Source organism: Scophthalmus maximus, chromosome 16 (genome assembly GCF_022379125.1).
Source record: "Scophthalmus maximus strain ysfricsl-2021 chromosome 16, ASM2237912v1, whole genome shotgun sequence".
NCBI classification, from domain to species: domain Eukaryota; kingdom Metazoa; phylum Chordata; class Actinopteri; order Pleuronectiformes; family Scophthalmidae; genus Scophthalmus; species Scophthalmus maximus.
In genome coordinates, this window is record NC_061530.1 from 3,760,258 (window position 1) to 3,787,672 (window position 27,415).

Here is a 27,415-nt window from a genome sequence, read left to right on the forward strand (position 1 = left end):
TAAATAATGATGTTTGTATTTTTAATGTGTTAAATGTCACTGGACACTGGACTGTACTGTATGTGTCTGGAGTATATATAGGACATCCGAGCATTAAGTATGCTAAAAGTATGAAAACATGATCATTCTTAAGCAAGTTCTGCAGCTAAACTTGGGACTCCAAGGTGTGTGACTTTTAAAGAAATTGGGGGCTAAGTGTTTTTACGGTTCTTTGTTACATCCACCTTTTCTGCAGCGACTGGCGACTGGCACTTTTATTTTTGTCTTTCACACAAATGCTCTTTATTCAACACAGTCGCTAAAAGCTTAACTGAGTGAGCCTGTCAAAAGAAGCCAGCTTTAAATTTGTTTTGGTGCTGAAGCAGGAAGTGTGCGCGTGTGTGTGTGTGTGTGTGTGTGTGTGTGTGTGTGTGTGTGTGTGTGTGTGTGTGTGTGTATGTGTGTGTGTATGTGGAGTTACCTGCATGACTGCATGAGACCAGCCAGGCTCTGAAAAAAGCCCACATCCTTCTTGTCTTTCAGGTAATCCAACATTTTCTGGGGAGAGAGACAAATACTGATAGGAAGAAACAGTACCTCGCTGGCAGGGTCTCAACAAACACTACATATTTCAAATACTGGATTAGACTGAATATAATCCACACATTTTCCTATTATTTCTTATCTTGTATGTATTTCGTCATAATCAAAATCTAGATACATACAGACAAAATGCACAGTGCTCAAAATGACATCCATATCCTGAGTAATATACAGCCTTTCAAATGCAATGCGAACACGAACAATGACATGTTTTTGCGACAGTGCTCAGGTGAGCCAACACTGTAATACCTGCTGTACGGTGGAGTTTCCTCCATTGAGAATAGCTATGCCCAGCTTCAGAGTAGAGGCGACCATGAGACCCATCTCACCTGGTGCAGAGCGACAAGAGAGAAAGCAGCTCAACATCATTCCTCCACCTGCCATTGAGTCTCTGTCCTCCGCGTGGACGTAAGCTGACAATAACGCTGCAACTGCAGTGATCCCATTCCTGAGTCCGTTACACGTCTTACTTGATCTGTTTTACAATCGATCCTGCCGGTTTGATGATCTGGAGATCAGCTCAAACTGCTAACACCCTCACAGGTCACAGGGAAGGTCAACAAATCTCCTACAGTTTCATCTTTCTCTCTCAAATTTCACTTGTTTTCAGACAAGTGAGTTCATATCAATTAGAGGGTAAAACACAAACACCAAACCATGAACAGCTGGATTACTTACAGTTCTTAGTCGTTCATGGTTTGGTGTTTGTGTTTTACTATCAGATGCCTATGAACTCCTATATTCTGCTGACTGCTGAGTCATTATCAAATTACCGTGACTTCCATTTAGTGTTGTCATATTCTTAAACATCATGTACCATCTTTGAACCGACCTTTGCTTGCACTGATGGTCTGAAGCACCATCTCAGCAGCTCCACGGTCATGTAGCCGAGCCTGCTGATACAACAGCTTCTGCTTCTCCATCTCCTTCTCCTGTTCACGTGAAACACAATCCAGGTCTGACAAACAGTAGCAAACCATCACGAAGACTGACAGACACACACACACACACACACACACACACACACACACACACACACACACACACAGAGTCGTCGATCACCCACCTCAAAACTCTTCACCTCCTCTCCATCTTCATCCTCTTCATCGTGGCAACTCTGCGGGAAGAAAATTGATGGACAGTTAACTTTGTCGCCATCATCTCTACTGCTGTTTCACTTTGAAGTGATGACAAGCTTTTTTAGTCTCGGCATTTATTTGCGGGTACCTTAGCCATGATGTCAGCGTAGGCCATGTAAAGATTATCCTCATCCAGTTTACTGCAACAGGAGAACACACACACACACACACACACACACACACACAGAAATATCACTATTTGACCAGTCCTAATGTGTTAGACCTGTGTCTTATTGTCTCTCCTCCCCTTGTGTATTTAGTCTCCTTTCCCATGTGCCAGTTCATCTTAGATCCTAGGGATTCCAGTCTTTCTTCCTGAGTTGTAGTCTTTTCCGGTAATATTATATTATATTATATATCTATCTATGTATGTATGTATGTATATATATATATATATATATATATATATATATTTATATATGGAATTATTTGCCGATGAGTTTTTCCTTCCTGTTGCCGATCAGTTTTTCAAGTAAAGTTTTTTTTGTCTCCGTCTCGTGCATTTGAGTCCGTTGACTTGTGGTTCTCCAGTCGTTTCAAAATTTAAACAAGCAGATCATAACATTGTTGTACAAATAAAGTTTTGGTGTCTCTCACTACTCAAGTATAACAAGTGATAGAGTGGTAAATATATAAAGATGGTATTTTGTGATTGTGGAGTTTTCGAAACTCCTTTGCTATGATTTTCTATAAACAGATCCTATGATTGAGACTTGTGTGACATTTGGTGGAAGCTCGTATGTTACATATATCTATGAGAACCCACCACTTCTCTGTGAGGGCTGTTCTACTGAACAGCTGAATGAGCTGATGCAGGGGATCAATGTGCTTCATCCCTTCCTCTTCTTCGGACGGCTCTTGTGCACCTGGTTTCTGACATGAACACACATTCACAATCAGAAAAGCCTCAGCGGCACACACTGGGAAAAAAAAGAAGTGAGAGAAATTCTGCCAGGGTCCAAAACAATTTTTTTCTCCACATGTACATTGAAATGAACTAACAGCGAGGTCCTCTATGAGTTTATCTTCAAAGTAGTGTTCCTCTGCCTCGATCCAGGACTTCTCGTAGCCCTGCAGGAACAGGTTGACAGCCCGGTGCCTGGTTTGGGAAGGTACAGGAAGGACAAATAACATCATTACAACATTTTCAATGTTTTTATGAGACATACCATAAGTGCAGTACACACAGATCCACACTGGACATAATGTACAGTATGAGTGAGTTAAAGGGGCAGTAAGCCACTCTAAAGCCGTACGGGTTTTGAAAAAATCAGCGAATGTTTCCTTGCGGCCCGCTAGCTTCACTGCAACACTGCGAGTGCAGTTTGTAAAAATCACGGGTCCATCCGTTAAGGTCTCCCATACCTGAGACCGCAATCGCGGCCCGGCCTGAGCAGGAAAATCACAACAACAACAACAAAGACAGGAGCAAGCATTCTCCAAAATTGCTTACAGCCCCTTCGATGTATGTGCGCCTCTTGCAGTTACCTGGGCAGGTTGTAGAGCGGCGCCATCCTGAAGCAGGCGACCACTGCTCTCTTCCTCTGTTTGGACAGCAGCTTGTGCCACACCGCCTTCTTACTGCGCTGAGGGTGCTCCACCTAAACACACAGACTGAAGTCAGCAGGGAGTGGGTCGCCATCTCAGGACCACAGCGTCTACGCTGGCTTCACAAAATTAATAATATTTCTATTCACATCAGCTCTTCTAAGAGGAGAGTGCAGGGAAGCTTCTCCTGGAAGCAGTTTGTGCTCAGGAGGATCACAAATACACACACACACACACACACACACACACACACACACACACACACACACACACACCTGATCTAGGTGGAAGAGGACATGAGCGATGTCCAGGACTCTCTCCACAGTCTTCTCGGGGTCAGAGGTGTCCTCATAGTGATTGGGGAGGTCCCTGTACAGAGCCATCTGCCATCGAATAGCTGGGTCCTCCAGCTGTACAAGACAAACACACACACTCACAATCACATGAAGAAAAACACATTTAAACGTGTGTTGTCTTTTTTTTTTTATCATTATTTTTTACTGTAACCTGCATTTATCCAGGAATAAAAAGTCGTTGAGATTAAAAACAGGCAGCACATTTAACACTGATTGCAGACGAAGTGACGAAGGTCATTTAGGATTTAAAAGTGTCCAATGAGACCAGTTCTTGGAGCTTATGGTCCTTTTTGCAAGTCATTCCAAGCCGAGGGAGCAACGTACTTAAAAGTCCTTTGCCCCAGATTTATATGGACTTCAGGGAGTTTTAGTAGCAATAGGTCCTGGGAGCGCAAGCAATAGATTCCTGAGCACTTCTATGAGCAAACCAGTTAGATAAATACAGTATGTCACTTCTCATTAAACTGTGAGCCAAAGGCTCAAACGCTCAGTACGATTTACATGTATCTTCTCTATAGTGTAAAAATAAAGTCCTAACTTTTATCACTAAGTACTTAAACCTTGACCGTTTAACACTCACAAACAAGATTGAGGTACTTGACTGTATTCTCACCTTTCCTTGTAAGTGGAGATTGTTCCTGATGATCTCTCGGACTTCATCCTCTGTATCTTTCTGTTGACAAAGCAAACGTACGATTAGGGAAATACAGCTAAACCTTGAGATGGGGGAACCCACTTGGGTACTGGGTCAATTGTGGACTTCGCTGCATCTCTCTTTCCATCATTTCTGTCAACTATCGCTACTACAACCGCAAATAAGGTAGCTCTTTAGATTACGGGTCATGAATAATCATTTTTTCACCAAATTACAGAATATATACGACTTCCATGGTTTAACCGTAATTTTTTTAACGATAGGACCAATTGTATATAGCAATTAATTGTTTGCTTTATGAGGAACATAACTCAAAAATTGAAGTCAGAGAAAGTGTTACTGTTCTCACCTATTTTCAAACATTGATCTTGTATTCGCACATGTTGCTACTCTAAAATTTAAGTGACCACTTTCAAAGACCATTCATGTCCCAGACGTGGGACTTGAACTGAACATATTGGCCCCTTGTCAAACACTAGGAATGTCTCACACCTCATTGAAAAGCAGACAGCAGGTCAAAGTTTACTAGATAAATGTTCGATTGGATACCTGGGTGAAGCGGTTCTTAGCCAGTGTGATGAGCTCTTGTTCTCCGGGGGCACAGATGTTGAGTCCAACAGGCAGCAGACGCTTCAGTGTGGCAACGATCAGACTTGTCTGCATCGAGTATCGATCTCCCTTCCTCTTCATCTTCTTCCTCTCCTGGTCTGAAACTATTCCCTGAGGCAAAATCCACCAAGCACCAAGACAAGAGCTGTTCACAGCCACGTTTTTCATTCACAGGGCACAAATGTGAGGTGACCAATTTGCTCCGTGTCTGTTACTGTTCTATTTTAATGTGTATAGAATCATTCCTGCAGCGTTGTTTAGATGTCTGCTCAAGCACTCACTGAATTGCTTTAACAATAAATGAACATAAATTGATGCAAACACATTCACGTTTTCCGGCCTTCTCACTGCCCCTCCATGTGCCCGTACCTTTGACATCTTACACTTGGTGTCACTGATGAGGAAGGACATGTTGTTGATTTCATTCTGGACCACAAAGTTCTGCTCTTCCCTCTTGAAGTTCTGCAGAAAGATGTGACACCATAGAGCAGTCGCCCGTTACATTCCTTAAAATGAACTACACATTAGTAGTGTACATTGTGTGTAGCTTTGATTAGTCCGGTCAAGTTCAGCCAGGAAGCTGCTGGGTGTCGGAGATGACTTTCATCACAGACAACCACTTCGGGTGTGACCATCAGAGCTTGATACATCAACTCTAATTCTTGTGGCAAATGGGTTTAATACACAAATGCCCAAAAATTGCCTCCATGTCAATAGCTCATGGTTTCCAGCATGGTAAATTACAACAGCACACATTTCTATATGCAGTGCTTTTCTATCGCACATCATTGACACACTTTCTGAGCAGCCTCAAGAGGCAATTTGGATTTCAGCATCTTGCCCAAGGACACTTCGGTATGTGGACTGGAGGAGCAGGGGATCGAGCCACCAACCAGCTGGTTAGCGGACAGCCCCCTTTGCCTCCTAAGCCACAGCCACCCTCCCCCACCCCCCCTCATATGGTCAGGGTTTCCCAGGCTTTATACCTTTCGATCCCTCTCTGGCTTAGGAGGATAGCCACCTGGCTCGCTGCCAACTCAAATGAATATGGAAGATCAAACGTATAAACACGTCTGATTTCCCACATGGTTAGGGTTTTAAGCTAGTTCAGAAAGACAAAAAAAAATGAAAACACTACACTGACAAGACCAGTGGAGCAACATAATGGGCTCAAAGCTGCTGAAAGCTCCATTAGGTAATTTAATCAGTGGAGATCTAAAAACATGGCCGTAAGCAGAGTTTACCAGTGTTGTCACTAAACGCACAGTTAGTCCTCTCAGGAACTAATTTCCCAACATTAATTTGTCTTTCTCTCAGCAGCACCCCGCTGTGTTCCTGTGCATCCTTCTCAGTGATTTCCTTACATGAGACTTGGCCCAGAAGATGAAAACCTCAGCCACCATGCGGAACAGCTCCTCGGCCTCATGGTTGGACTCCTTCAGCCATCTGGCCCTGTCAGTGCAAGAAGGCAGTCGGTGAATTGTCGTCTCTCTGTGCCCTGAACTGTACTGAAGTGAATTTAACAGTTCTGAAAGTTATATCGGTTGTTTGAGAAAACAAAACAAAACAAAACAAAACGTGAAGTACAGTGTACCTGTTGTAGTCAACAAAACGGATGAGGAGCGGGTAGAAGGCGTACAGATCTCTGACCAGTACGGTGAACTGGTCCATGATGAGGAGCTCGGTCTCTGACATCTCACCCCTCCCCTCCGCCTTGCTTTGTTCCTCATCCAGCAACACAACGGCTGCTTTCTGCACAGCACAAGACAGTATTACCAGCTGATAACGGGCACACTGACTACACTTGTTCATAGCTGTGATAATAAGATCATATTCTTTAGTACTGTAACTACTGTCATTTCTAAAAGCTGATGAAAGCCACACATTTTGTTGAGTTGTGTTTTTTTTAATAAAAAAAAAATCATTAAAATCTCCAGTGGGATGGATTAACATTTTGTTTGGAAGCCAAAGAGCCCAACAGGCACTAGGGTCCAGAACACTGTTAGATTGGTCCAGTTTTTGGTCCAGATCCCTGACCCATGGATAACTGAGAATCTCCACAGCCACTGAGTCAGATTTGGTCTGTAAAGTCATTTAACCTGTGGGTTTGGAGCCAGACACCGTTTTCCTCCCTTGACTCGTTGTACGGTCAAGAAACTACAGCTCATTATAAAATGATACGACTCACTTTTTTGAGTTTCTCCATCAGAGGCAAGAAGTGGGTCTTGAGCAGCTGGGCTTTGGCCTTACTGATGATTGGCTGAGAGAAAACTTGGGGGGCGAGGAAAGAGATGAGTGTATTAAATGTGTGTGTGGGTGTGTGTCATTTGGCAATTTATTTGTGAAATCTGAGCTCAAAAAAAAGTAATATATCATTTCCACAGGTAAAATCAGCACCTATATAACAGTTTGAATAAAAACAGGCTATTACCACCAACATGAAGGAGGGTTTACTGCAGGACTGTTGTTTTTAGTTATAGTTTTGTGTTCCTTACAAACTGCCAGATGAGTCATCAGCCTTTTCGCTAAAAGGGATTTTAAATAAGTTGCCACGGACTTATGCGTACTGTTAGAGTTAGTTCAGCAAAGGAAGGTATGAAGAACTGCTAGCAACTAAATGTGGAAGCCAACAATTATGCATTGAAATTTTTTTTAAAATCGGTTCTGTGGAAGTTTTATGAGACATTTGCATTTAAAAGTTTGTTTGTGCTGAAGCTTAGACACGATGAGGTGAGAAACGCGGGAGGTCAGGTAATTGATTATTTTGTCTGCTTACAGTAAAAACAAAAGGGCCCTGATGATTTTTTTAGTCTAATTCGTTTGAAAAGCATAGTGTAGAAAGTGGAAGCAGTGTCTGTCTGTCTGCCAGCCACACAAACTGAGGCGGTGTGTTTACCCGCCAGTCTCTTCATCCAGGCCCCTTCATCTATTCCCAGGTTGTTGTAGATGATCTTGAGAATGTTTCCCAGCAGAGTGTTCATGTGCTCAGAGGTCACAGAGGTGCAGCAGCTGTCAGCTCTGTCTGCGCGGCTCTCTGGTCCATGCTCCCACCAGTGAGACATGTAGCTGCACAACATGGGCAACACCACCTGCGGCAAAAAAGATGGAATACATAAAGTGAAAGGTTAAAGGTTGAATTTTCATGAGATCAGACCTTTCCAGGTCCTGAACATCAAGATGTGTACAAGTGAAATAAAGGTCCACAGTCGCACCCAGCTCTGTCATTCTGTTGTATGCATTTTTCATTTATTTTTATGTCCCACCTCCATGACATGGGGCATCTGAGTGTATCTCATGCCTGACTCTGCCAGCTCCATGATCTCCTCCAGAGACTTCTCTAAGTTAGGGATCACAGCACAAACGTCCCCGACTTGCCCTGGAAGACCTATAGCTGGGAGGAAGAGAGACATACACTTAAAAGTGGTTCCGAGTTAGACCATGTTGTTGTTGATGGATTGACATGGAGGGAGGTGTCCTTCTTTCAACCCAAACGCAGAGTTTTTCTCTGCAAGCTGTGGAAGATAATGTGGCCTGTGGTGGGATACAGCAGGTGTGAGTTGTGCTCCGACTGGATCGGGCGGCTGTGGCTCAGGACACTTAACCCTAAATTGCCTCCGACGGCTCTCTGACAGTGTCTGAATGTGATAGTAAAAGCGCTGTAAATAGCAGCACTGTACGAATTTTGTGAAGGGGGGAATGTGACTTGTCCAGTCAAGTGCTTTGAGCGGTCAATAAGACTAGAAAAGCGCTAAATAAATGAAGGCGATTTACTATCTAATGCGCTATTCATCATCACCTTTTGTAGGATTAACTTAGCTACTGTGAAAAACTGCGCTCATCATAGACTTTAAACATGAACACACAGCTTAATAATTATATTGCATTGACGTAGATATATTAATGTCACTTAGTTTGCCTTTTGCTTTGGTAGCAGACACTATTCAGCCTGCAGAGTAAAATAACATATGTAGGACTGAGTTGCATAAATAATAATAATAATAAATCATATTCTTATAGCGCTTTTCACGAACTCAAAGCGCTTTACAAAACAAAATAAACAGAAAAAGTTGAATGGGGTGGCTAGGGATAGGCAAAGGAGAAGAGATTGGTTTTAAGGCGTGACTGAAAGGTGGTGAGGGAGAGGGAGTCGCGGATCTCTTGGGGAAGGGAGTTCCACAGCCTGGGAGCAGCCCTGGAGAAGGCGCTGTCACTGAAACTGCGGAGGTTGGCTTTGTGGGTGGAGAGGGGACCGGCAGAGGTGGATCTGAGGGACCGTGGGGGTTGGTAGGGGGAGAGGAGATCAATACATGGGGGAGCAAGATGGTGGAGGGCTTTGAAGGTGAGGACCAGCACCTTTAAGGTAATCTGGTGCGAGACAGGAAGCCAGTGGAGTTCTTTTAGGACTGGGGTGATGTGGTGCCAGGACTTGGTGTGAGTGATGAGTCGGGCTGCTGCGTAAAGAACTAGAAGGGCACTTCCAGAGCGCATACCGCTGCCAAGGCTAACGCCTTAACACGGCATGTTAAAGAAAGTGAAAGAAATTCCTGTGTCCACCCAATAGTCTGGATCTGCCTCGGAATTTTATGTGGTTCTTCCTTGGGCCATGTCCAAACAAAGATGATGAAAACATAAACGTGTGTGTGTCTTGTTGTAATCCTTCCTCTAATGCATGTGAAACACAAGCACACAGTGTAGCTAAATATGAAAATGGAAACCACATTCTTCAGTACCGCCTCTGTCTTTAGTTCCTTTGCTGTTGTAGATGGAGAAGCTGTTGAACTTGTTGATGTGAGGCTCAAGAAAGGCAACTGGGAAGGCAGCTGAGAAGGCAGCGAGACACTTTCCTAACGCCGGACGCTGTCTGGAGACAAGAGGAGAGGATAGAAATAATCACTATTTGAATTATCAATCATCTAAACTGGTAAACAACTGTCAACATCAGTGAGAAATGTTCCCTCTTTTGTCAAAGCAAGCAAAATCAATGAAACTTCCAGACTGTTTCTGGAAACAGACTCTTTTTTGTCTTAAAAGTCATGCTTGCTCATTATGGCAACTGTTGGCTTTCTTGGTAACATTGTGTGGTTTCGACCTTACAATGTAAAGTGTGTTGAGATACTGTAGGTTGGGATTTGGTCTATACAAACAAGAGAGAATTGAATTTAGTTGAAAATGATAAATTGACCTAACTGGTGTTGATTCTGATGTTGGTCAGCCAATCAGCTGTTGGAAATACTCCATTTCGTTTTATTCTCTTGCTGAAACACTGGGTTTAAAACTTTTTGGCAGTATTTGATCTGAGTGAAAAAGGTGCAAATAGGGACCATCATCTTTGAATTGATAACCAATAACGGTGAATTGACAGTGATATATTTGACTGTTAGAGACACACATGTTACTCTGCACAGTTTATTGGTGAGGTTAAATTAAATTAAACTTTTGTAGTACGTGATGCATCATCTGGTCTCTTTTAATCAGTGCATTGAACTGTATCAGCACAAAGAAATTTGTCCTTCACATTGAATTTTATGTTTGTGTGTTGTCACAACAACCTAAGACACATGGCACTGTTGTGTCAGTGGTCTTCTTGGTCTCATTTGCATCCGGTGGAAATGCTTGAACATCATGCCATGTGGACTTGAGTGATGTTTGCTGTAAATTGATTTGCTCTGCACAGTGCATCAGGTGAAAATCTATCTACAGATGTGGAAGAAACATGATTCTGGAAAAAAAGGTTCCTTTATACTGCACCTTTCTACATAGATGCTTTTGTTGGTTCCCAGGAGGTAGAGGCTGTTGAGGATTCTGTAGCACGAGACCTGGACATCATCCACTGCATGAAGAGAGGCAAACAAGCGACGTTTGCAGTTCATTCACTTTCCGTCGTTCATTTTTTGAAAGAAAAGTAGAAATACCTCTGCAATGGAATGAAACTAAATCAATTTCAAAAATAAGTAACTTGAGTACTCACATATGAGGTCTTCTCCAAACATGTTCTGTCCGATGTGCTCGAACAGAGAGGAGAGGACAGGCAGCAGGGCGAAGGTGGTGTAGTTGATGATCTGAGTGACCCCTCTCGGTTGCTCTCTGCTGTGGGTGAACTGGCCGAGCTTCAGGTTCTCCTGGGTCTTCTCCAGATCCTCCGCTGCGCTGTCGAAGTATGACCGTAGGGACACCTTCACTGACTCCAGACCAGTCTTCATCACTGTCCTGATATATGGGGAGAGTTAGGCTTTTCCGTCCTTATCTTTAAAAGAGGTAGTTCATTACACCAACTGAAAGGGCTGTCGTTTTTTATTTGAAATTCAAACATTCAGTCAAATATGGCGAAAAGTTCATATTTGAACCATAATGACCTTTAGAGTTCAAAACTTTCAGTCTAAAAGCTCTTTAGTTTTCCTTAGTATCCCAAATCATTAGATTCAATTCCTTAAGAAGATTAATTCACCAAATCATTCACTTGTTGACCGGTCTGAAGTCTCAACTAAAACACTCCCTATATCTTGGAAAAAGCCTCAATCTGGACAGGTGAATCCTAACCATGTGCAGCAGTTTAGGCTTCAATGACCTTTCCATGCATTTTACCCTGGACTGCCACCTTATTGAGACCATGATCTTTGTGAAGGTGTTGTGTCTGGTGATCTGGCCCTGTAAATCTCATTTCATGAAAATTATAAAAAATTCCTTGACAGCGATGCTTATCGCAACGAACAAAACTATTACTTACTCATCTCTAGCATATATTTCTATCAGTCCTTTGCTTATATTGAAGTTAACATCGTAACCAGCTAGTCCTGGCCTGGCAGTGCTGCTACTCTTGTCTTGCAAACAAAAAACTTGTAAATGATGGTGAGCGACCAACACCACTATCGACTCCAAGAAACCACGTTCTCAGGCGAAACCTACATATAGAATCTTCAAACATTATCCCTGACAAACACATACACACACACACACACACATGTCACAGTTTGCATCTTTCTTTTCTTACCTGGCATCCAGGCTTTGTCCGAGTATCTGCAAACAGTTGACTATGGATGTGGCATTAGTACCTGGAGACCAGAGAGGATAACATAGTACTGTACATTATTATTACAATTACCAGCCAGAACTTGAGGTTCTCTTCTGGCAGGCACCCCCGCCCCTCCCCCTCCCACACACACACACACACACACACACACACACACAAATTGTCTGAAAACAAAATCTGAAGAATTGTACCATTATGTTTGTGTTTTAGTATAAAGCCATAAGTGAGGACAAACTATATAATACATTCATTACAAACGTATTAAGTTCAAGCCTGCCTGAGACACTGTCAATTGAGATTGAGGGGTTAATTCATGAAATACCACCATGATTCATCTTCAAAGAGCCTTAACATAAATACTAAAAATGTTGCATATTGTATTGGTCCAAATGTGTATCTTTGTTTCCACTTGTGTCAAGATATAATCTGCAGACTAACTTTTTACTTTGGGGAAAATTACATGGTGGAATTGCATAATTTTCATGTACAACAAGTAGTTGAATCACATATCACACAACACACATAGCTGCTGTGCAGAGGATAGTATGCACACAGCAATAGCATCATGCATGCATGCACACACTACCGTGCACATGTGATATATACACTGCAAGACCTTATCTACATTGCAGTGAGCTGGCCATTGTCCCTCGCATTTGTGAGTTTTTAAAAGCTGTTTGTCACATCTCCAATCTTTGCTCACGCTGTCCTCGAGCACGGGCTCCTTCATGAATATGTCTCATTCACACACAGTGTGAGAAGGGCTTGGTTGCTCTGTTGTCAAGATAAGTGTATCTGGCAAAATGGGAGCCTCTTTGTGAGACGGACATCTTATATATAAAGGCAGAGGGTGTAGACAAGAGACATCATGGCCACAAATGTTCTTTGAATATGAAAGAGGCGGGTGTATCACATTGCGAGACAGCTCATCCAAGAACCAGAGTCGCACAGGTAACCTAAAGTGTATGCTTGGCTTCTATGTAGCCTCCTATCAAGTGATATAGAGTATTTACCACTGACAAATGGTCATCTGATTCAAACATGACATTTCCCACATTGAGAAGAACCACCTGAATGCTACAGTAGAGAAATGAAGTGGTTCACAAAGGATTATGGGATACTGGGCCCCAGAAAAGGATGCGCTCAAGAGGGTTTGGCTGCAGCTGTGGTGCTCCACTCTGGAACAGAAACAAGTGACATCCACTTCAGAGTAAAAGGTGAAGACAGGACAAGCACGAAAGATAACATGAGGTACAATATTTTAGGGTTAGCGGAGTGGAGGTGACGTGTTTCCGGTCTAGAGTGGAGCTCCAGTCTGTAGCCAGACCCATCTCGACGCACGGGAGTGTTGCAAATTCTCCTACACTACATTTAGATGAGCCTTCGCAATGGGACAGGGTTTGTTATTCCATATAAATGTATCATAGCATAAAGAAAATGTAACCATCATGGCTCATGTTACTGTCACAGGATGTTTCATGTTCCACATTACAGTTGTGAAGGTTGCATACTGGAGCAGGACCTGTTTCCAAACTAGTTGGGTGTTGTGTTTGAAGAGCACAATGACTTTCTGACTTTCCACTTTCAGGTGATGAATGTCAAAACAGCCTTGCAATGTCAAACTCTGCAAATGCATCATTCTGCACAGAGAAGCTCGAACATGCAAGTGAAGTAATATTTTGAGTGGAGGGGGACTTTGTCCCTTGTCTAGGGCTCCACAGATGAAAGAAAGAAAACTTTTTGATGAACCCAATGACCGTTCATGGAAGAGGGTTGAGGAAAGACGGAATGTTTTGCAGTTTTGAAATTTCATAAATTGTTCAAACAATTCATAGTAGCTTATTTGAAATAAGCAATTCCTAATTTTTTCTAGTTATTGTAATGTTATTATTGATGATGTTTATAAAAAAACTTTAAGTATGAATCTAAATGCTCACTTGATTTATGATAAGATTCAACACAACTGGCGCGGCACCCATCGGACCATTGGTGGTCACGGCCCAGAGGAGCACAGGCGTTCTTTATTTTTATGCAACCCTAACCTAAGGTTACATCCAAATGGTGATGCTAGTGTTCACTCATTTTCAAGAACTCATTGGGTCTACATGAAACAACGAAATGATTGGATTGATCCAAAACTGGGATTTTCCCAGCAAGGTGATACGTCGCTTTGTTTGGCATGTCATGAGCCCACTCATACTGCACAACATGTAACACTCAGCACTTGCTTAATGAAACCAAGCCTTCATGTCCCATCAACCAAAAAGCATTAGGTATAAACCATCCTTACCAAACAAGGATATCCTATGTCTGACAAGAACTCCCAGTTTGCAGAAAAGACTGAAAGGTTTCAATGAAAGGAGAGAGGAGGAGGCAAAGAAATAGATGAGAGATAATCAAATGAGACAGAACCAGGGGAAAACAGAGAGCAGTACATATATTTAAAGGCACACTGCCAGGTAACAAGGCTCCCAACAGTGTGACGACTGTCATATTAGTCATTTAAGTAATAATACAAAAGTTAGTAAGTGTTATACCCTACAAAATCGGGTATCACTGGATTTCTGTCTACCTCCTGTTGTGACCTTTGCCACACTCACCTGGTCACCATTTCTTTCTCCTTGTTAGAGGCGTGGCCACCACTGCTGATTGGGTGAATGGCTGTGGATAGGAAGTACAGCCTGTGGTTTTTAAAGTACTGATCCACCAATGGCAAGACAACCTGCGGGTTAAATAGCATAAACACAAAGTGTAATTACCCCTGTCTGGATTTCAAACAGACAATGAGAAGAGACCAAGTCTCGTCTTTAGAAACGTTAATTTCTTGGGTCCATGTCTCTTCACGGACAGAATGCCTGACAGTGTGAACCACAGACTGTAAATAAAGTTGGATGACATGAAAGCTCCCAAAAGTGAAGCCAAAACATCTTTTCCCCCTGGTGTTTGGCTGCAATATAGGTCATAAACGCCGCCACCTGGAACATGGACCAAACTAAAAAGTAAATTTTTGGGTAGTTCTTTTCACACTGACGTATGTTCAAGTGTTAATTTTTCCATTATATTTGATTTAATTTCGTTCGTTATCTGATGCTACAGAAAAAGGCGTTGAAATATAATGATTGACGGGTGAGACTAACTTCTGATTGGTCGAGGCTGTGTAATGACAGGACCTCGACACCACAGCTCCACACCATGACCACTAACGCATAGACTCTGGCTCCAAATGACATCTTGTTCCCAGTGCAAGATGGCAGCACCCGTACCCAAGATATTTTAGCTTCATTTTTTGAAGGAAGTGGAGATGCGTCATCCATCTTTTTTTACAGTTGCTGGTGTGAACCAATAATGTCATATTCCTGATCAATTCATTCAGAAGTAATTATTTACGTCTTCAGCGACCACAGAAAATGATTCACTGTTCAAGATGGTGTTAAATATCTATTAGACAATAATTCACCACAAATTTGACATAAAAAGACACAAACACACCCGACTTCCGCGCTGACACTCAGGAACCCAAAAAGAGAAAACGAGTTCTGACCTTTCCAAAGAACTTAATCTGCTGCTCATGAGGAATCGTCTCCCCCTTCAGTCTTGTTCCTAGATCTGAGTGACAGAGCAGAAGAACGGGAACAGATCCTAAGACCTGGATAGTTTTACGTGGTGCCAGGCACAATCTGCTCCATGCAGGAGCACCAAAAGAAGCACTCTTGACTACTCGAAGTGAACAATTTCTTCTGTAATGCACGTCATCCACCTGGGCACATCTTGTGATTCAGCAATGTATTCCACAAATCTCTGTATCGTGAATGTGAATTGTGGCAGATAAACATGAAATATCTGCTGCTACTACAAATCACAGAAGAACCTTACTCAAGAGATTTCAATTGAAAAACCCTCTTTCTTTCTTCTGACGATGTTAACGGTAATCCTGCATGTTGCATCAGTAGCATTGGCCGGTTGTGAGCATGTGCCATCCCCCTGCTGTTGTGTCATTGCTTTGCTCCCATTCTCTGAAACACCATTTGAAGGATGCTCCTTGCTTCAGGGAGTCGGTGCTGTCAAGGGCATACCGCTGATCCATAAAGATCTGAATGGCCTTGTTTAAAAGTAACTTAAACAATTACATAATATTCTCACAGATATTAAAAATGTGCTGATTCTCAGTCTTCTATACTCATCAGCGAGCCACCCACACATTCAACTATTCTAGCTATTATGAACCTAATGGTATTATTTGCATTATTGTTATCATTATTCAGTTAAATACATTCTATGCATATTGCATTATATTGATTTCTGAACTGCCCTATGTATATCATTCATTTGACTACAGAAGAGTCTCACCAAACTCCATCATGTGTTGGTGGGCCTGGTCCACGTATGTGATGAGCTGCTGGAGGAAGGTGTAGGCAAATCGCTTCTCTATAGCCGGAGTGTCCAGTTCCTGGGACTTCACACCTCTGGACACAAGAAACACTATCTCAAAGCAAGTCAAAGTTTTGATTTTTGTTACATAAACATGAGAAGCTGGAATTTCCTGTTGGTGCATCTGGAGTCTGCTAGCGTCGGAGTGTCAGACGCCATTTCTCTGCCTGCCTTGGCCATTATCAGTAACGCTCTTGTTGTCTCAGATCCTGCCACTCCCTCCTTCCTTGCAATAACCCCTTTCTGCTGCCAACTCGTGGCCCACGACCAGACATCACCTCCAGTTTATCCTTGCCGGCTGTTGTCTGCCAAGACTGAATAAAAGGAGAACTGAGTTTCTTTCTCACTGAGCTGTGTACGGAAGCGCATTGCATTCACTGAATATGAAAAAAAAATGACACCTTATGAGAAAAGATCTCGTAATTGTGAGATCCTACTCTCTTGACTACGAGAAAAGACCTCGTAATTACGAGATACTGATCTAGATTTGTGTACAGGCGTTGTCTTAGACGGTTCTGTTGCCTCAGCGGTCTAAGATGTAGGATTTTGAGAAGGTGCCGGACAGTTCTTTGAGTCACCACCAAGCCGGCTTGGGTGCATTTCAAATGCATAAATTTACATCCATAAAGCATCCCATGTTGGTCTAACTGCTCCTGCAGGAAGAGAGCGACTTCCAGCACGTCAGCACAAAACTGTCCTATTTAAGAATTGTATCTTTTTTTATCCAATGTTTCGATATGATAATGCCCTATTTTTATACAATATTGTACTGTATATCATTCTATCTCAAGGGTCTTGCTTTCTTTCATGACACCTGATTCAACATACAGAGTTGTTGGAAAGTTGCTGCAGACAAAAATTTGCCCTCTTCTTTTGTCCTCTGTGGTGAGTTAGACTCAACACGTCCCAGACCTCTGTAGCAGACGCACACTGATAAAGTTTATATTATCTCTGGGTCAGACTTTTTTAAGAAAACAGATACACACAAATGAAATTGCACCACGTCCAATCTGTGTGTGGCGTGTTTGCCTATTTCCCACCTGGACACAGTGTAGCCGTTGATCTGCAGGAACTTGAGGATGTCTTGTGATTTTTCTCTGTCTCTGAATTTCTCTTTTGCAGTCAGTGTATCGTAAGGAACCAGAAGGGGATGATTTCCTCCTCCTGGACACAACAACAACACAGCAGGATGGAGGACAACAGGCAAATGCAAAGAGAACCATATCCTGATTCAGACAGACTATAACAAAGTATTGTGTCCACGGTTAACGCTGGAACACTGACCCATGGCTCTGATCCATCCAATGATGAAAACACTAGAAGCGGCTGACGGCAGCAGAAGAAAAGATAAACGGGTTTGGGGAAACGCTGTTTGTGGATGTGTTGCGTTAGATTTACCTTTGGCTTCCAGCTCTGTTTTCTTTTTCCTCGCCCAGATATTGTGATAATTCTCTGCGAGCAGCTCTGCCATAGACTGCACAAACACAATATCAAACATATGTGTCTCTGTTGCACTGCACATCTCCATTCATCCTCCATAGCTTCTAAATTTAATTTTCATATTCATTTTCTAAAATAGCTCAGGAGTCAATGATGTTTCTCTTTCTCTGATCATATGCAATATATTGTCGGCCCACCTGCATGTCTCGGGACAGTGTAACATTGCTCATATCAATGGGTCTCGGGCTGAAGGCTGGAGCTCCTTCAAAAGACGGCTGTGGAAGAGAAAATATATTTGCATATTGCCATCAGCTTTTCACTTATCTTTCCATTTTTTCCAAATGGCATGAATTGCGAAATTCATAATGAAGTTGTATGTGTGTGTTTGTGTGCATGCTGGTGTGTACCTGGCTAGCCTGCGATATCCTCCTGGACTTGTTGTGCAGGCTGGCGGGGTCTCCCTCCCTGATCCTGTCGATGCTCCAGCCCCATGACAGCATGGTCTTCAGAGACTCTCTGACTGACCAGCAGTATGACTCCTTATCCTACGAGGATACAACCCAACCTCATTGTTCTTTAATAAAGGCTCCAGCATTGTAAGCAGAGAGCTGAAAGTTTTGGAGTCTTGAATAATGACCAGCAAAGCGTCACATTTGATTCCTTTATCCATTATTTGTGTTTAATTTAGTCAAAATTAGCGTGTATATTCTTGAGTTGCAAAAAAAAAATCATAATATTTTTGAAGTCACTGTGACCCTGATCTTCGATTGATGAGCCTAATTGAACATTTGTGCTAACTTTGAAGGAATTCCCTCCCAGTGTTTCCGACATAAGTGGGACTGACTTGACAACCAAAAACATAATCTTCAACTCCAGCTGTTGCCAGCGCAGAGGCATAACAAGACATTTTAGGAAACACGGTTAATTCAACAGTCATTCTTCAATCACAGATAGATTTAAGGCTTTAGTTTGGTCTTTTGACTATCGATTCATACCAGTCTAGTGATGATTTATGCACCAGAACCAGAATTGTCAAAGCTGACTCCCAAAGAAGCAAATCAAGTCAATCAAATGGGTTCAAACTTGAAATTTGAATATCTGTAACAGAGTGACAACATGAGGCCAGCCGTTGTAACTTCCGTTGATGCTTGCGGCTTTATTGCTTGTTGCATGCACACTTACCTTTTCAGAGAGGCCTTTGTATTGTTTCAGTAGAGGGTGGCTCTTGCGAATTTCACACAACTGCTCCCCATATGACCAGCCGTTGGAAAACTGTACACAATTCAAAAGGGATATTTCAAAATTCTGAAATTCTTCTCTCATAATGTAACTAGTGAGACACCATTGAAACTAATCCGTAACAGGAGGACCACAATCCCATATTTGACTTGTCACCTGTTGCCACCTTACCTTCTCTGTACACCACTTTTCATGGTTGTGTTCTGCATATCTGCTGACAAAATAATCCAGTTTCTCTGGGACAGTCACACTGATGAGAAAAGGAAGAATTCCACAGTCACATATAAGGGGTCACCGGCTGCCATCTAACATCTTAATTGTCGTATATGTTTAAATATTTCTATCTGCTTCTGAATTTTTGATCAATGGCCAAAAAATTTATTCCTATTTTAGCATCCTCAGGGAATCATGTGTAAAATTCTCAGTTTGTCGTTTACTTGGTGGTGTCGGCGGGCTGAGGTGTAAAGTTTCCCTCTGAGTCCATGGATGACTGTTTCTCCATCATGACCATGTAGTTAGACTCCATGTAGTCTGGAGGGAGTGCGCCCGCCACGGCACTGAGACACGGCAACGCCAGCTTAAACAGCTCCTGGTCATACCGCTAGATCACAGGGACACATACAGTGTTATGCTTCCATCGCAAGTTTAAGTTCACAGAAACGTGGCCGAGGAAGAATATTTTAAAATCTGACCCCTTTTACCTTGAGCAAGCGGAGAAGCTTGTGGTACAAGTCGGAGTGATGAGATGGCAATGTTGTCTTTTCTTTTGGCTGAACAGCACATGAACATTAACACTACCCCTTCCCCAACCTTTGACATGGGTCACCTGCACACCCCCAGGCGGCTCAACATGACCGGCTGTTGTTACTAGTTTTTTTTGTTTGACAGTTTAGGTTTCTCGGTGACTTGCTAATCGGACAATGGGCACAAATTTGAAGCATTTACATTTCAAAGTTTGTACAATAACTTTCATACAATAGTTCAACGGCTTGTGACTAATTGGTGTATAAAATGTGTGCTGGTGCTTTAGAGGAACTTTGTCACATCTGAGGAAGCAGATTTGTAAGTTATAAAATCCTAATTGACAAACTGGAGTTGTGGACTTTGAAAAGATATGACCAGCTACCTGACAGTGAAGGTCTATCAAAGAGATGTCATTGGTTGCATTGTGGGAAATGAAGTAATCATTGTTTAGTTTTGAGCCAAACTGGGGACTAAACATTAGGATATATCAGACTCTACTTGTGATTCTGATGCATTTTTAATGAATCTGTCTCTTTAAGATTGTGAATATCATTTACACAATCACTCATATCATTATATCATATTAGATTTGCAGTTCTATTGATAAAAAAGAAACCTAAACTAGAGCCTCACCTTGTAAGACAGCGCGTCAAATATTCCCCAGAACAGTTTCCTGGAGAGGTGAAGTTCTTCATCTGATGCAGCTCCAAAGTTGCCCCAGCCTCCGACCAGGCAGTAATACTTCCAACAACGCTCGTAGTGATTGGTCAACAGCTGGGGAAAGTCAAAAGGGCGTTCATCCACGGTTTTCAGTGTAAGGAGTGCAGCCAGTGGCTCAAGACAAGGCCACATGACGATGGTTAATATGTTTTTAACAAATCTGAGACGCTGAAGCAAAGGTGAGGTAATTGTACAAAAAGGGGTTGTGACACCATGACATATTTTCATGTTGGAGTGGAACACTTTACCAGGCTCTAAGCTGAGGTAATACACATCATGCAAAATGTGTGCATGGCAGATTTCAGCGTAAGATCATTATTAATCTTAATATTAGTGCTGCAGCATTGTCACCGTCGAAAAGCAATTTTCAGCTGATTGAGCGGAGACACAACTGTGATGTGTTCCTCACCTTCAAAGGCATCTTGGTGTGTTCATTAAGCAGGGGGACGTCAAACACCAGCCTCCTCAGCAGATGCTGCATCATTGAAGGTCTCAGCTTGCTGCACATTATTAAGATGACATACATTGGTCGGCTATTTGCCTAGAAGAAGTACTGGAGCACAGGCAGTGTAAAACACAGGAGACAAAATGATGAGCGCAAGTTGAATTTGCCACATGACTAACTTTATACAAAAGCACAAAGAAAAATGCACCAATGGAAGGAACATCCCTCGCGAAGGAGATTAAACTACTGAAATTAAACGATTCGCAGCTATAGCCAAGTTTGACCCATAGCTGTTCAGAGTGCAACACACAAGCAGTCCTATGGTGATGCCCACAAAACAATTAAATGACCAAACTCAAAAATGCTGCAGTTAGGCTCAAGTTCATGGCTTTTTGGGGTGAGTGAACCCAAACTGCGGCTTTGATTCTGTTCTGTCCACTCACTTAACACCATTTGCCAGTGTCTTACTTTGTCGTCCCAACATCCCTTTGTAGTCCCACAGACAAATGTCTTAATCAAAACTGCCCATTTTAATTCGCGGTCTTACCCACAAACAGCCAGCAGACACTCCTCTATGGCGTCCCTCTGGGCCTTGGTGAGGCAGCAGCCTTTGGACAGGCGGTAAACCGTGTGGAGGAGGGAGTCGATCAGTGAGGCGAACGGCTCTGTCCCCGCAAACAGCGGTGCACATTTAGTCAGGAGGGGCAACACAGCAGTGCACAGATACCTGTTGAGGGCGAGTGCCATGTCTGTGGCACTGAGGGCAACCTGACACACATACAGAGACGGAGATGGAGGGAAAACTATGTTTCAGTGTGTGTCCGGGAAAAATGTCAATGGTCAGGGCACTGTAGGAGCCTGTGTCAGTCAAACGTCCTACTAGATCATGAAAGAAACATGAAAAACCTACCCACAAAGAGCTTGGACTAAAATGCTGAAGTTGTTATTATTGTCAGAGGTGCATAAGTATCCTCAGTGGATTTCCACATCAGTGTTTTTGATTCTCTGGTATTTCTGGTAAATAATGGATGAATTGACATTTTGGCCTGCACTAGCCCTCATCACATGTGACACCTTTCAAATTACACAAAACATTTGAACCACAATCAATATTAGAAATTAGCTTTAAGCAAATGTAAAACAGCTGGATAAGAGACAGGAAAAAGTAGCAGCTGCACGCACGCACACACACACACCGCCGACACACACACACACACGCACGCATGCACACACGGCACTCACGGTGTCCAAAGAGGCAGCAGCTCTTAGATCTGGGAGGAATCCGACTTCCAGCAGGTGGAGCAGGAAATTCTGGTCTTCTATACCATAGACCCGGTCCAGGAACAGCACCATGGCTGCTTTATGGTCCGGACAAAATCCGGCGGACATGTCTGGCTCCACCACCATGCCGTCTGTCAATGCACAGGCACAAACACATACACACGTGCACACAAGAAACAAGATTAAAGATATAAATAATACTGCCATTTACTTGTGCCTGCATTTTTCATCGTTGATTCTGAGCCCGATTAAAATCGGGATTATTGTTTTGTCTGTCATGTGTGGCGGGTGCTGGTGTGCCTGCTTACCTTTAGCCAGGTTGGGCATTGAGAACGGGATGCTGATGACTCCGACCAGGTCTTCGATGGGAATGAGAGATCTCAGAATGGCTCTGATTCGGATCGCCTCACCTTTACCAGCATGAATCAGCTGATGCAGAAGAAGGGAGGTTAGTGGGACCACGTAAATGAGTTTGTGTGTTTGTGTGTGTGTGTGTGTGTGTGTGCTGTCACTCACATGCATCTCTGGAGCACAGCGACCTAGCAGGTCAATGAGAGCAGCATAGAAGGTCATGATTGCATTCCCCATGTGGATGGTATCATCTTCTTCTTCCTCCAACATGTCACTGCTACACACACACACACTTATAGGTAGTTATATCATGCATGCACATGCATTTCTAACCTTACTTGGCTAGAGGCCTCAAATAAACCCACTGGGCGTTGTGCAGCCCCCCCAATATTATTTCTTAAATGGTAATTTTCTATGTATTGGTGCCAATAAACAAACTAGGATGTAGGTGGTTCGCTCTACATGCTTCAGCAAGAAGCTATATCTTTGCTCCTCCTCTGCTGAGTGTGTGTTTGTGTGTGTGTGTGTGTGTGTGTGTGTGGAAGCTGTGTGTCTTCCAGTGTCTTGCTCGCCAGATCGCTCTACCTGTTTGTGCTATTGCTCATGGCGCTCTAGTTAGAAGAGTTCTAGTTTTTGATTCCTGTGATTTAGACAAACTCTGCGGACGTCTCATGTGGTTTGTAGAACTTAGTCTATACATCTGGTAGCTCTGCTAACTCCGAGGTTTACACACCAAATCCCGGATCATGAAGGGAAAGATGCCGTCCCACAATTTTTCACTCAAGCAACAAAGTACTTACAGTGTAGAGTTTCCGTCCATTCAAATGGACATGCACTGATTTACTGAGCTCCTCATATATGTAGATTAAGGTAAATACAATAGACAGTGTAGCTGTAAATACATCTTACAGCGTTTTGCTGCTCTCAGATGTAGGAGAAGGACCATCCCTGGAGGCATCCTGAGAGATCTTAATGGCTTCCTCCATTGCAGCCAACAACCCGTCACCACCTTCACCCCGGAGAGCAGGGCCAAAACATTCTGGTCGGCGAATCAGAAGCCTCACCACAACATTGGCGTTCTCCTCCACACTTTCACCTGAACACGGAGCAGTAAAGGTGTTTGTGACAACTCGCTGATGCCAGACACACCACTCTGACAGAGACAGTTTTCAGTTTTAAATAATTTGACCTTGAATTATGTCAGTTATAAAAAAATGGATAAAAAAAATGGATAAATCAAAGCCGGTTTCAGTTTTCACCATTGCAGAAGACAGCAAACCGCAGGAAGTCGAGGTAGCGCTCCCCCTCCACAGGGTTCCAGCCGATGTCAGGGTATCCGTTACGCACCAGCATTACACAACTCTGCAGCCCACAGCCGGCCAGGTACTGCACCACCTGTAGAGGCAGACCGATCACAAGAAGAACATTTTTATGATCAATTTCAGCAAAACCTACAATAATAATCACCTCAAGAGTGTTGAAGGAAATAACACATGCATGAATTGAAATTACACATGAATGAATTAAAATGAAAATAATCTCACAAACTCTCAGCCTTACTGATGGCATATTCAAATATACACGATGTTTTAGAAACCGCAATTTTAGTCAAATTATGAGGTCGGGGCAGATTATATCCAATCCTGACTGCACTGCATCAAATGCATGTATTGCCACTGATAACTACATCACATTGTGAAATTAATAATTATCCTCTCTTGGATGCTGGAAGGAAACGTCCTAGGTTTGGTCAGATTAAGGTGAGGACCATACCGTGTGTGTGTGTGTGTGTGTGTGTGTGTCAACCTCACCTTCTCCAGGTCTGGCTCTCTCAAAGCAAGGGCCAACTCATTATTATCCATGACTGATGCTGCAGCCACATCAAGAGGAGTAGAGCCTCGCATGGATGGAGATGCTGAGGAGAGAAGAGGACAGGATAGGGTTACTAAAGTATTTTACTAGAGTCTTTTACCATTGAAAAGTACGTGAGGGGCTATGCACATTTGCATATCCTGCAAGTGCTGTATATATAGCAATGCTCACTTTATATATTACAATAATCCCATCTCATTATGACATCAACATGATGTAATTTGCACCACATGATTACAAATTATTGGTTATTGCACTACTTATGTACATTCTTTACATTTATATTCCTTATTCTTCTATATTTTGCGACCCTCATATTTTTACACTTGTATTTTTACTTTTTTGTACATTTTATTAGGTGTGTTGTGTTACTGATACCTGCTGTTGTAGCACTGGCATTTAACAGCCGGAGATCAATAAAGTTAATCTATCTAGCTATCTAATCTAAATAAGCTCTGCTGTTGCAGACCCTAGGGATTTTCACTCTCCTACACTTGTCTCTGGAAAGAACAATTCATTTGCTAACCCTGATTTTAAGCACACGATAACCCTCATGGTCTACAAATGGGTTGTGTCTTAGTAGTTACATACACATGGTGAAATATATATACAGTTTCTGCGACTGTCATTTTAAGTAAAGGGGAAAAAAGGAAGCAGCACATACAAGTTAAGGCACGCACACACATTCACACACTCACCAAGGCCAACGCTGCTGTTCTCCAGCAGGTAGCTGAGATGGTCAAACATGGCCTTCTGGTTCTGACGACTGATTCGACAGAAATAACAGAGAAACCGACAACAGTTGGCCACCATTTTGGGAAACGTTATTTCCTGTAAAAACACACACACGTAAAGAGTTATTGCATAAAAATCACACAGCACTAACCACTCCACTTATTACACCTGGGATATTTCCATAATGGTTTATTGTCACTCATAATTTATTCCGATATGCATTTTTAAAGTTTGTTAAAGACTGTTTTAAACACACTGTGTGGAGAGCTATGTGACGAAACAAATCTCTTCACAGTCATTTTTATTTAGACGAGACTAATGTACTGTCTGTATGCCGTTGCTCAGGTGTACTGTACTGAACAGCAGGATTGTGACTGATACAAGACATTCATGGAGCTGGTATCATCTACACCCTGGGCCCGTAAAACAGACTTCTACTCTGCAGCTCCAACACACTTCATACCTTTGAGTCTCCTCCACTGAGTACGTTGACCATGACTTCCATGACAGTCTCGTGCATCCCCAGAGCTCTCATCAGGTTAGGATGCTGGTAAAACACCTTGTTGTTCATGATGTCACTACAGAAGGAGATTAAATAGTTAATAACCACTGACTGAACGTGTTTTATACACAGTATATTACAGTAAAACGAAAACCAGGACGAGTTATTGTCATATACTCGAACTCAGGGTCTTTGAATTTTAAGATTAACACTGATGAGTCTGTAGGGGTCATTTGATGACCTTTATTCTGGAGCTTTACAGTATTCATGAAAACCTACAACTGTGTCAGTGCCATATACTAAAGCTGTTTTCTGACATGAACGCATCCAGACATTCTCGGGAGTTTGCCGTTCACATATGACGAACACAGCGGGAGATTGTCCGAGTCAGACGCGTTAACAACAGCAGAAATCAATCTTCATGTCATTCTTTGGCATCTGGGTAGAGCAGCAGGAGGCTCAGATACGCCGTTGCAGAGAGAATGTGCTTTTGTTTACAGTCATCAACACCCCAACTCTGAAGAAAGTCCGGAGTAACATCTACAGACATTTGCATTCTTACATACAGCTCCTCCGGAGATGACTTTAGTGCATGTCTGAAAGCAGCTTTAATAAAAACATGAATTAGTACACGTGGACATATTAAGATAAAAAATAAAGTATGAGGGAATTGTTTTCAGTTAGATCAGTGTAGATATTTGCCCAGTTGTCAGATTCCCAAATGGGAAGTCATGAATCTCCTTAAAAAAAATAATATATATATATATATATATATATATATATATATATATATATATATATATATAAAAATATAGTTGGTCTTAAGGAGCCTGAAAGATGTATGTACTCACCCAAGCCCTCGGATCATGAGTTTCTCCTCCTCTCTTCCCATGCGCACACTGAGCAGAGATCTGATCTGACCCAGAGCGGCCAACAGGTTGATGGTGTCCTCGACGGAAACCGAATTTATAGTGTAGGTCTTAGGAAGAGCCCGCACCTTGACAGAGACAGTTAGACACAGACTGAGCAGGACAGTATCTCATCACTTTTTATAACTTTCCATAAACGGTTGAATTCCCCTTCGCATTCTATGATTCCTCCAATCGCTTACATTATCCCTTTAAATTCTCACAGTGGTATTGTGTGTGAAGCCTAAACATTCATTGTAGTATATTTATTTTTGGTCTGTGGAGATTCTCGTTCGTCAAACAAGTCCAAATGCTCCCGTTTCAACACCCTTTTCGATATTTCTTTTCATTTAAAATACTGTATAAGTGTTAAACTGTATAAAGGTTAAGAGCTAATCATCTGCACACACACACACACACACACACACACACGCACCAACCTGTCCTCCGATGCCATCATACTGGCGGTGCAGCAGGACAAACATGGCTCTGACCAGCTCTGGATCCTCAATGACTGACTCCTGAGCCCAGCGGACCATCGTATCCGAGATCAGCTGCTGCAGCGTACCTGAAGAGACACAGAGAGACAAAGAGGGGGTTTGTGTGTGTTTCCCTACCTTTGACCTCAGTTGGGCTTCAAAGTAGCTCATGCAGCAATTAAATAAAGCAAAACAAGTTGGATATAAGCTCGATGACGTTATATTATGTTCAACTAAACTGTCAGGCAACTCTCCGAATATCCTTAAAAGTTACATACATGTTGATTTATTCATTTGGCAGACACAAATTTGTTTAAACGGAGGCAAAATACAAGTTGTAGTAGATAAGAAAAAG

General features: G+C 42.5%; 1 protein-coding gene across 6 annotated transcripts in view; it reads right to left on the reverse strand.

Annotated features, from left to right (window-relative positions):
• Positions 1-27,415, reverse strand: part of ryr2a (ryanodine receptor 2a (cardiac)) — a 149,690-nt gene that overhangs the window by 33,406 nt on the left and 88,869 nt on the right. For all 6 annotated transcript variants that reach the window (XM_047327633.1, XM_047327634.1, XM_035612945.2 and 3 more), the window contains 45 exons: positions 27,022-27,149; positions 26,525-26,670; positions 25,635-25,749; positions 25,135-25,267; positions 24,376-24,479; positions 23,824-23,959; positions 23,474-23,660; positions 22,730-22,841; positions 22,522-22,642; positions 22,175-22,344; positions 21,480-21,700; positions 20,897-20,987; positions 20,401-20,541; positions 19,461-19,624; positions 19,195-19,273; positions 18,967-19,056; positions 18,192-18,329; positions 17,982-18,059; positions 17,743-17,818; positions 17,385-17,508; positions 16,264-16,379; positions 15,458-15,522; positions 14,517-14,638; positions 14,207-14,256; positions 11,878-11,938; positions 10,858-11,096; positions 10,638-10,719; positions 9,620-9,750; positions 8,153-8,280; positions 7,786-7,978; positions 7,078-7,160; positions 6,484-6,641; positions 6,254-6,341; positions 5,259-5,351; positions 4,830-5,000; positions 4,239-4,298; positions 3,545-3,679; positions 3,210-3,322; positions 2,724-2,820; positions 2,488-2,594; positions 1,810-1,861; positions 1,649-1,699; positions 1,415-1,514; positions 832-911; positions 461-537 (listed from right to left, as the gene is read on the reverse strand). In XM_047327633.1, the coding sequence (XP_047183589.1) occupies positions 461-537; positions 832-911; positions 1,415-1,514; positions 1,649-1,699; positions 1,810-1,861; positions 2,488-2,594; positions 2,724-2,820; positions 3,210-3,322; positions 3,545-3,679; positions 4,239-4,298; positions 4,830-5,000; positions 5,259-5,351; positions 6,254-6,341; positions 6,484-6,641; positions 7,078-7,160; positions 7,786-7,978; positions 8,153-8,280; positions 9,620-9,750; positions 10,638-10,719; positions 10,858-11,096; positions 11,878-11,938; positions 14,207-14,256; positions 14,517-14,638; positions 15,458-15,522; positions 16,264-16,379; positions 17,385-17,508; positions 17,743-17,818; positions 17,982-18,059; positions 18,192-18,329; positions 18,967-19,056; positions 19,195-19,273; positions 19,461-19,624; positions 20,401-20,541; positions 20,897-20,987; positions 21,480-21,700; positions 22,175-22,344; positions 22,522-22,642; positions 22,730-22,841; positions 23,474-23,660; positions 23,824-23,959; positions 24,376-24,479; positions 25,135-25,267; positions 25,635-25,749; positions 26,525-26,670; positions 27,022-27,149 (5,206 nt within the window). The remainder of the gene's footprint in view (positions 1-460; positions 538-831; positions 912-1,414; positions 1,515-1,648; positions 1,700-1,809; positions 1,862-2,487; positions 2,595-2,723; positions 2,821-3,209; positions 3,323-3,544; positions 3,680-4,238; positions 4,299-4,829; positions 5,001-5,258; positions 5,352-6,253; positions 6,342-6,483; positions 6,642-7,077; positions 7,161-7,785; positions 7,979-8,152; positions 8,281-9,619; positions 9,751-10,637; positions 10,720-10,857; positions 11,097-11,877; positions 11,939-14,206; positions 14,257-14,516; positions 14,639-15,457; positions 15,523-16,263; positions 16,380-17,384; positions 17,509-17,742; positions 17,819-17,981; positions 18,060-18,191; positions 18,330-18,966; positions 19,057-19,194; positions 19,274-19,460; positions 19,625-20,400; positions 20,542-20,896; positions 20,988-21,479; positions 21,701-22,174; positions 22,345-22,521; positions 22,643-22,729; positions 22,842-23,473; positions 23,661-23,823; positions 23,960-24,375; positions 24,480-25,134; positions 25,268-25,634; positions 25,750-26,524; positions 26,671-27,021; positions 27,150-27,415) is intronic.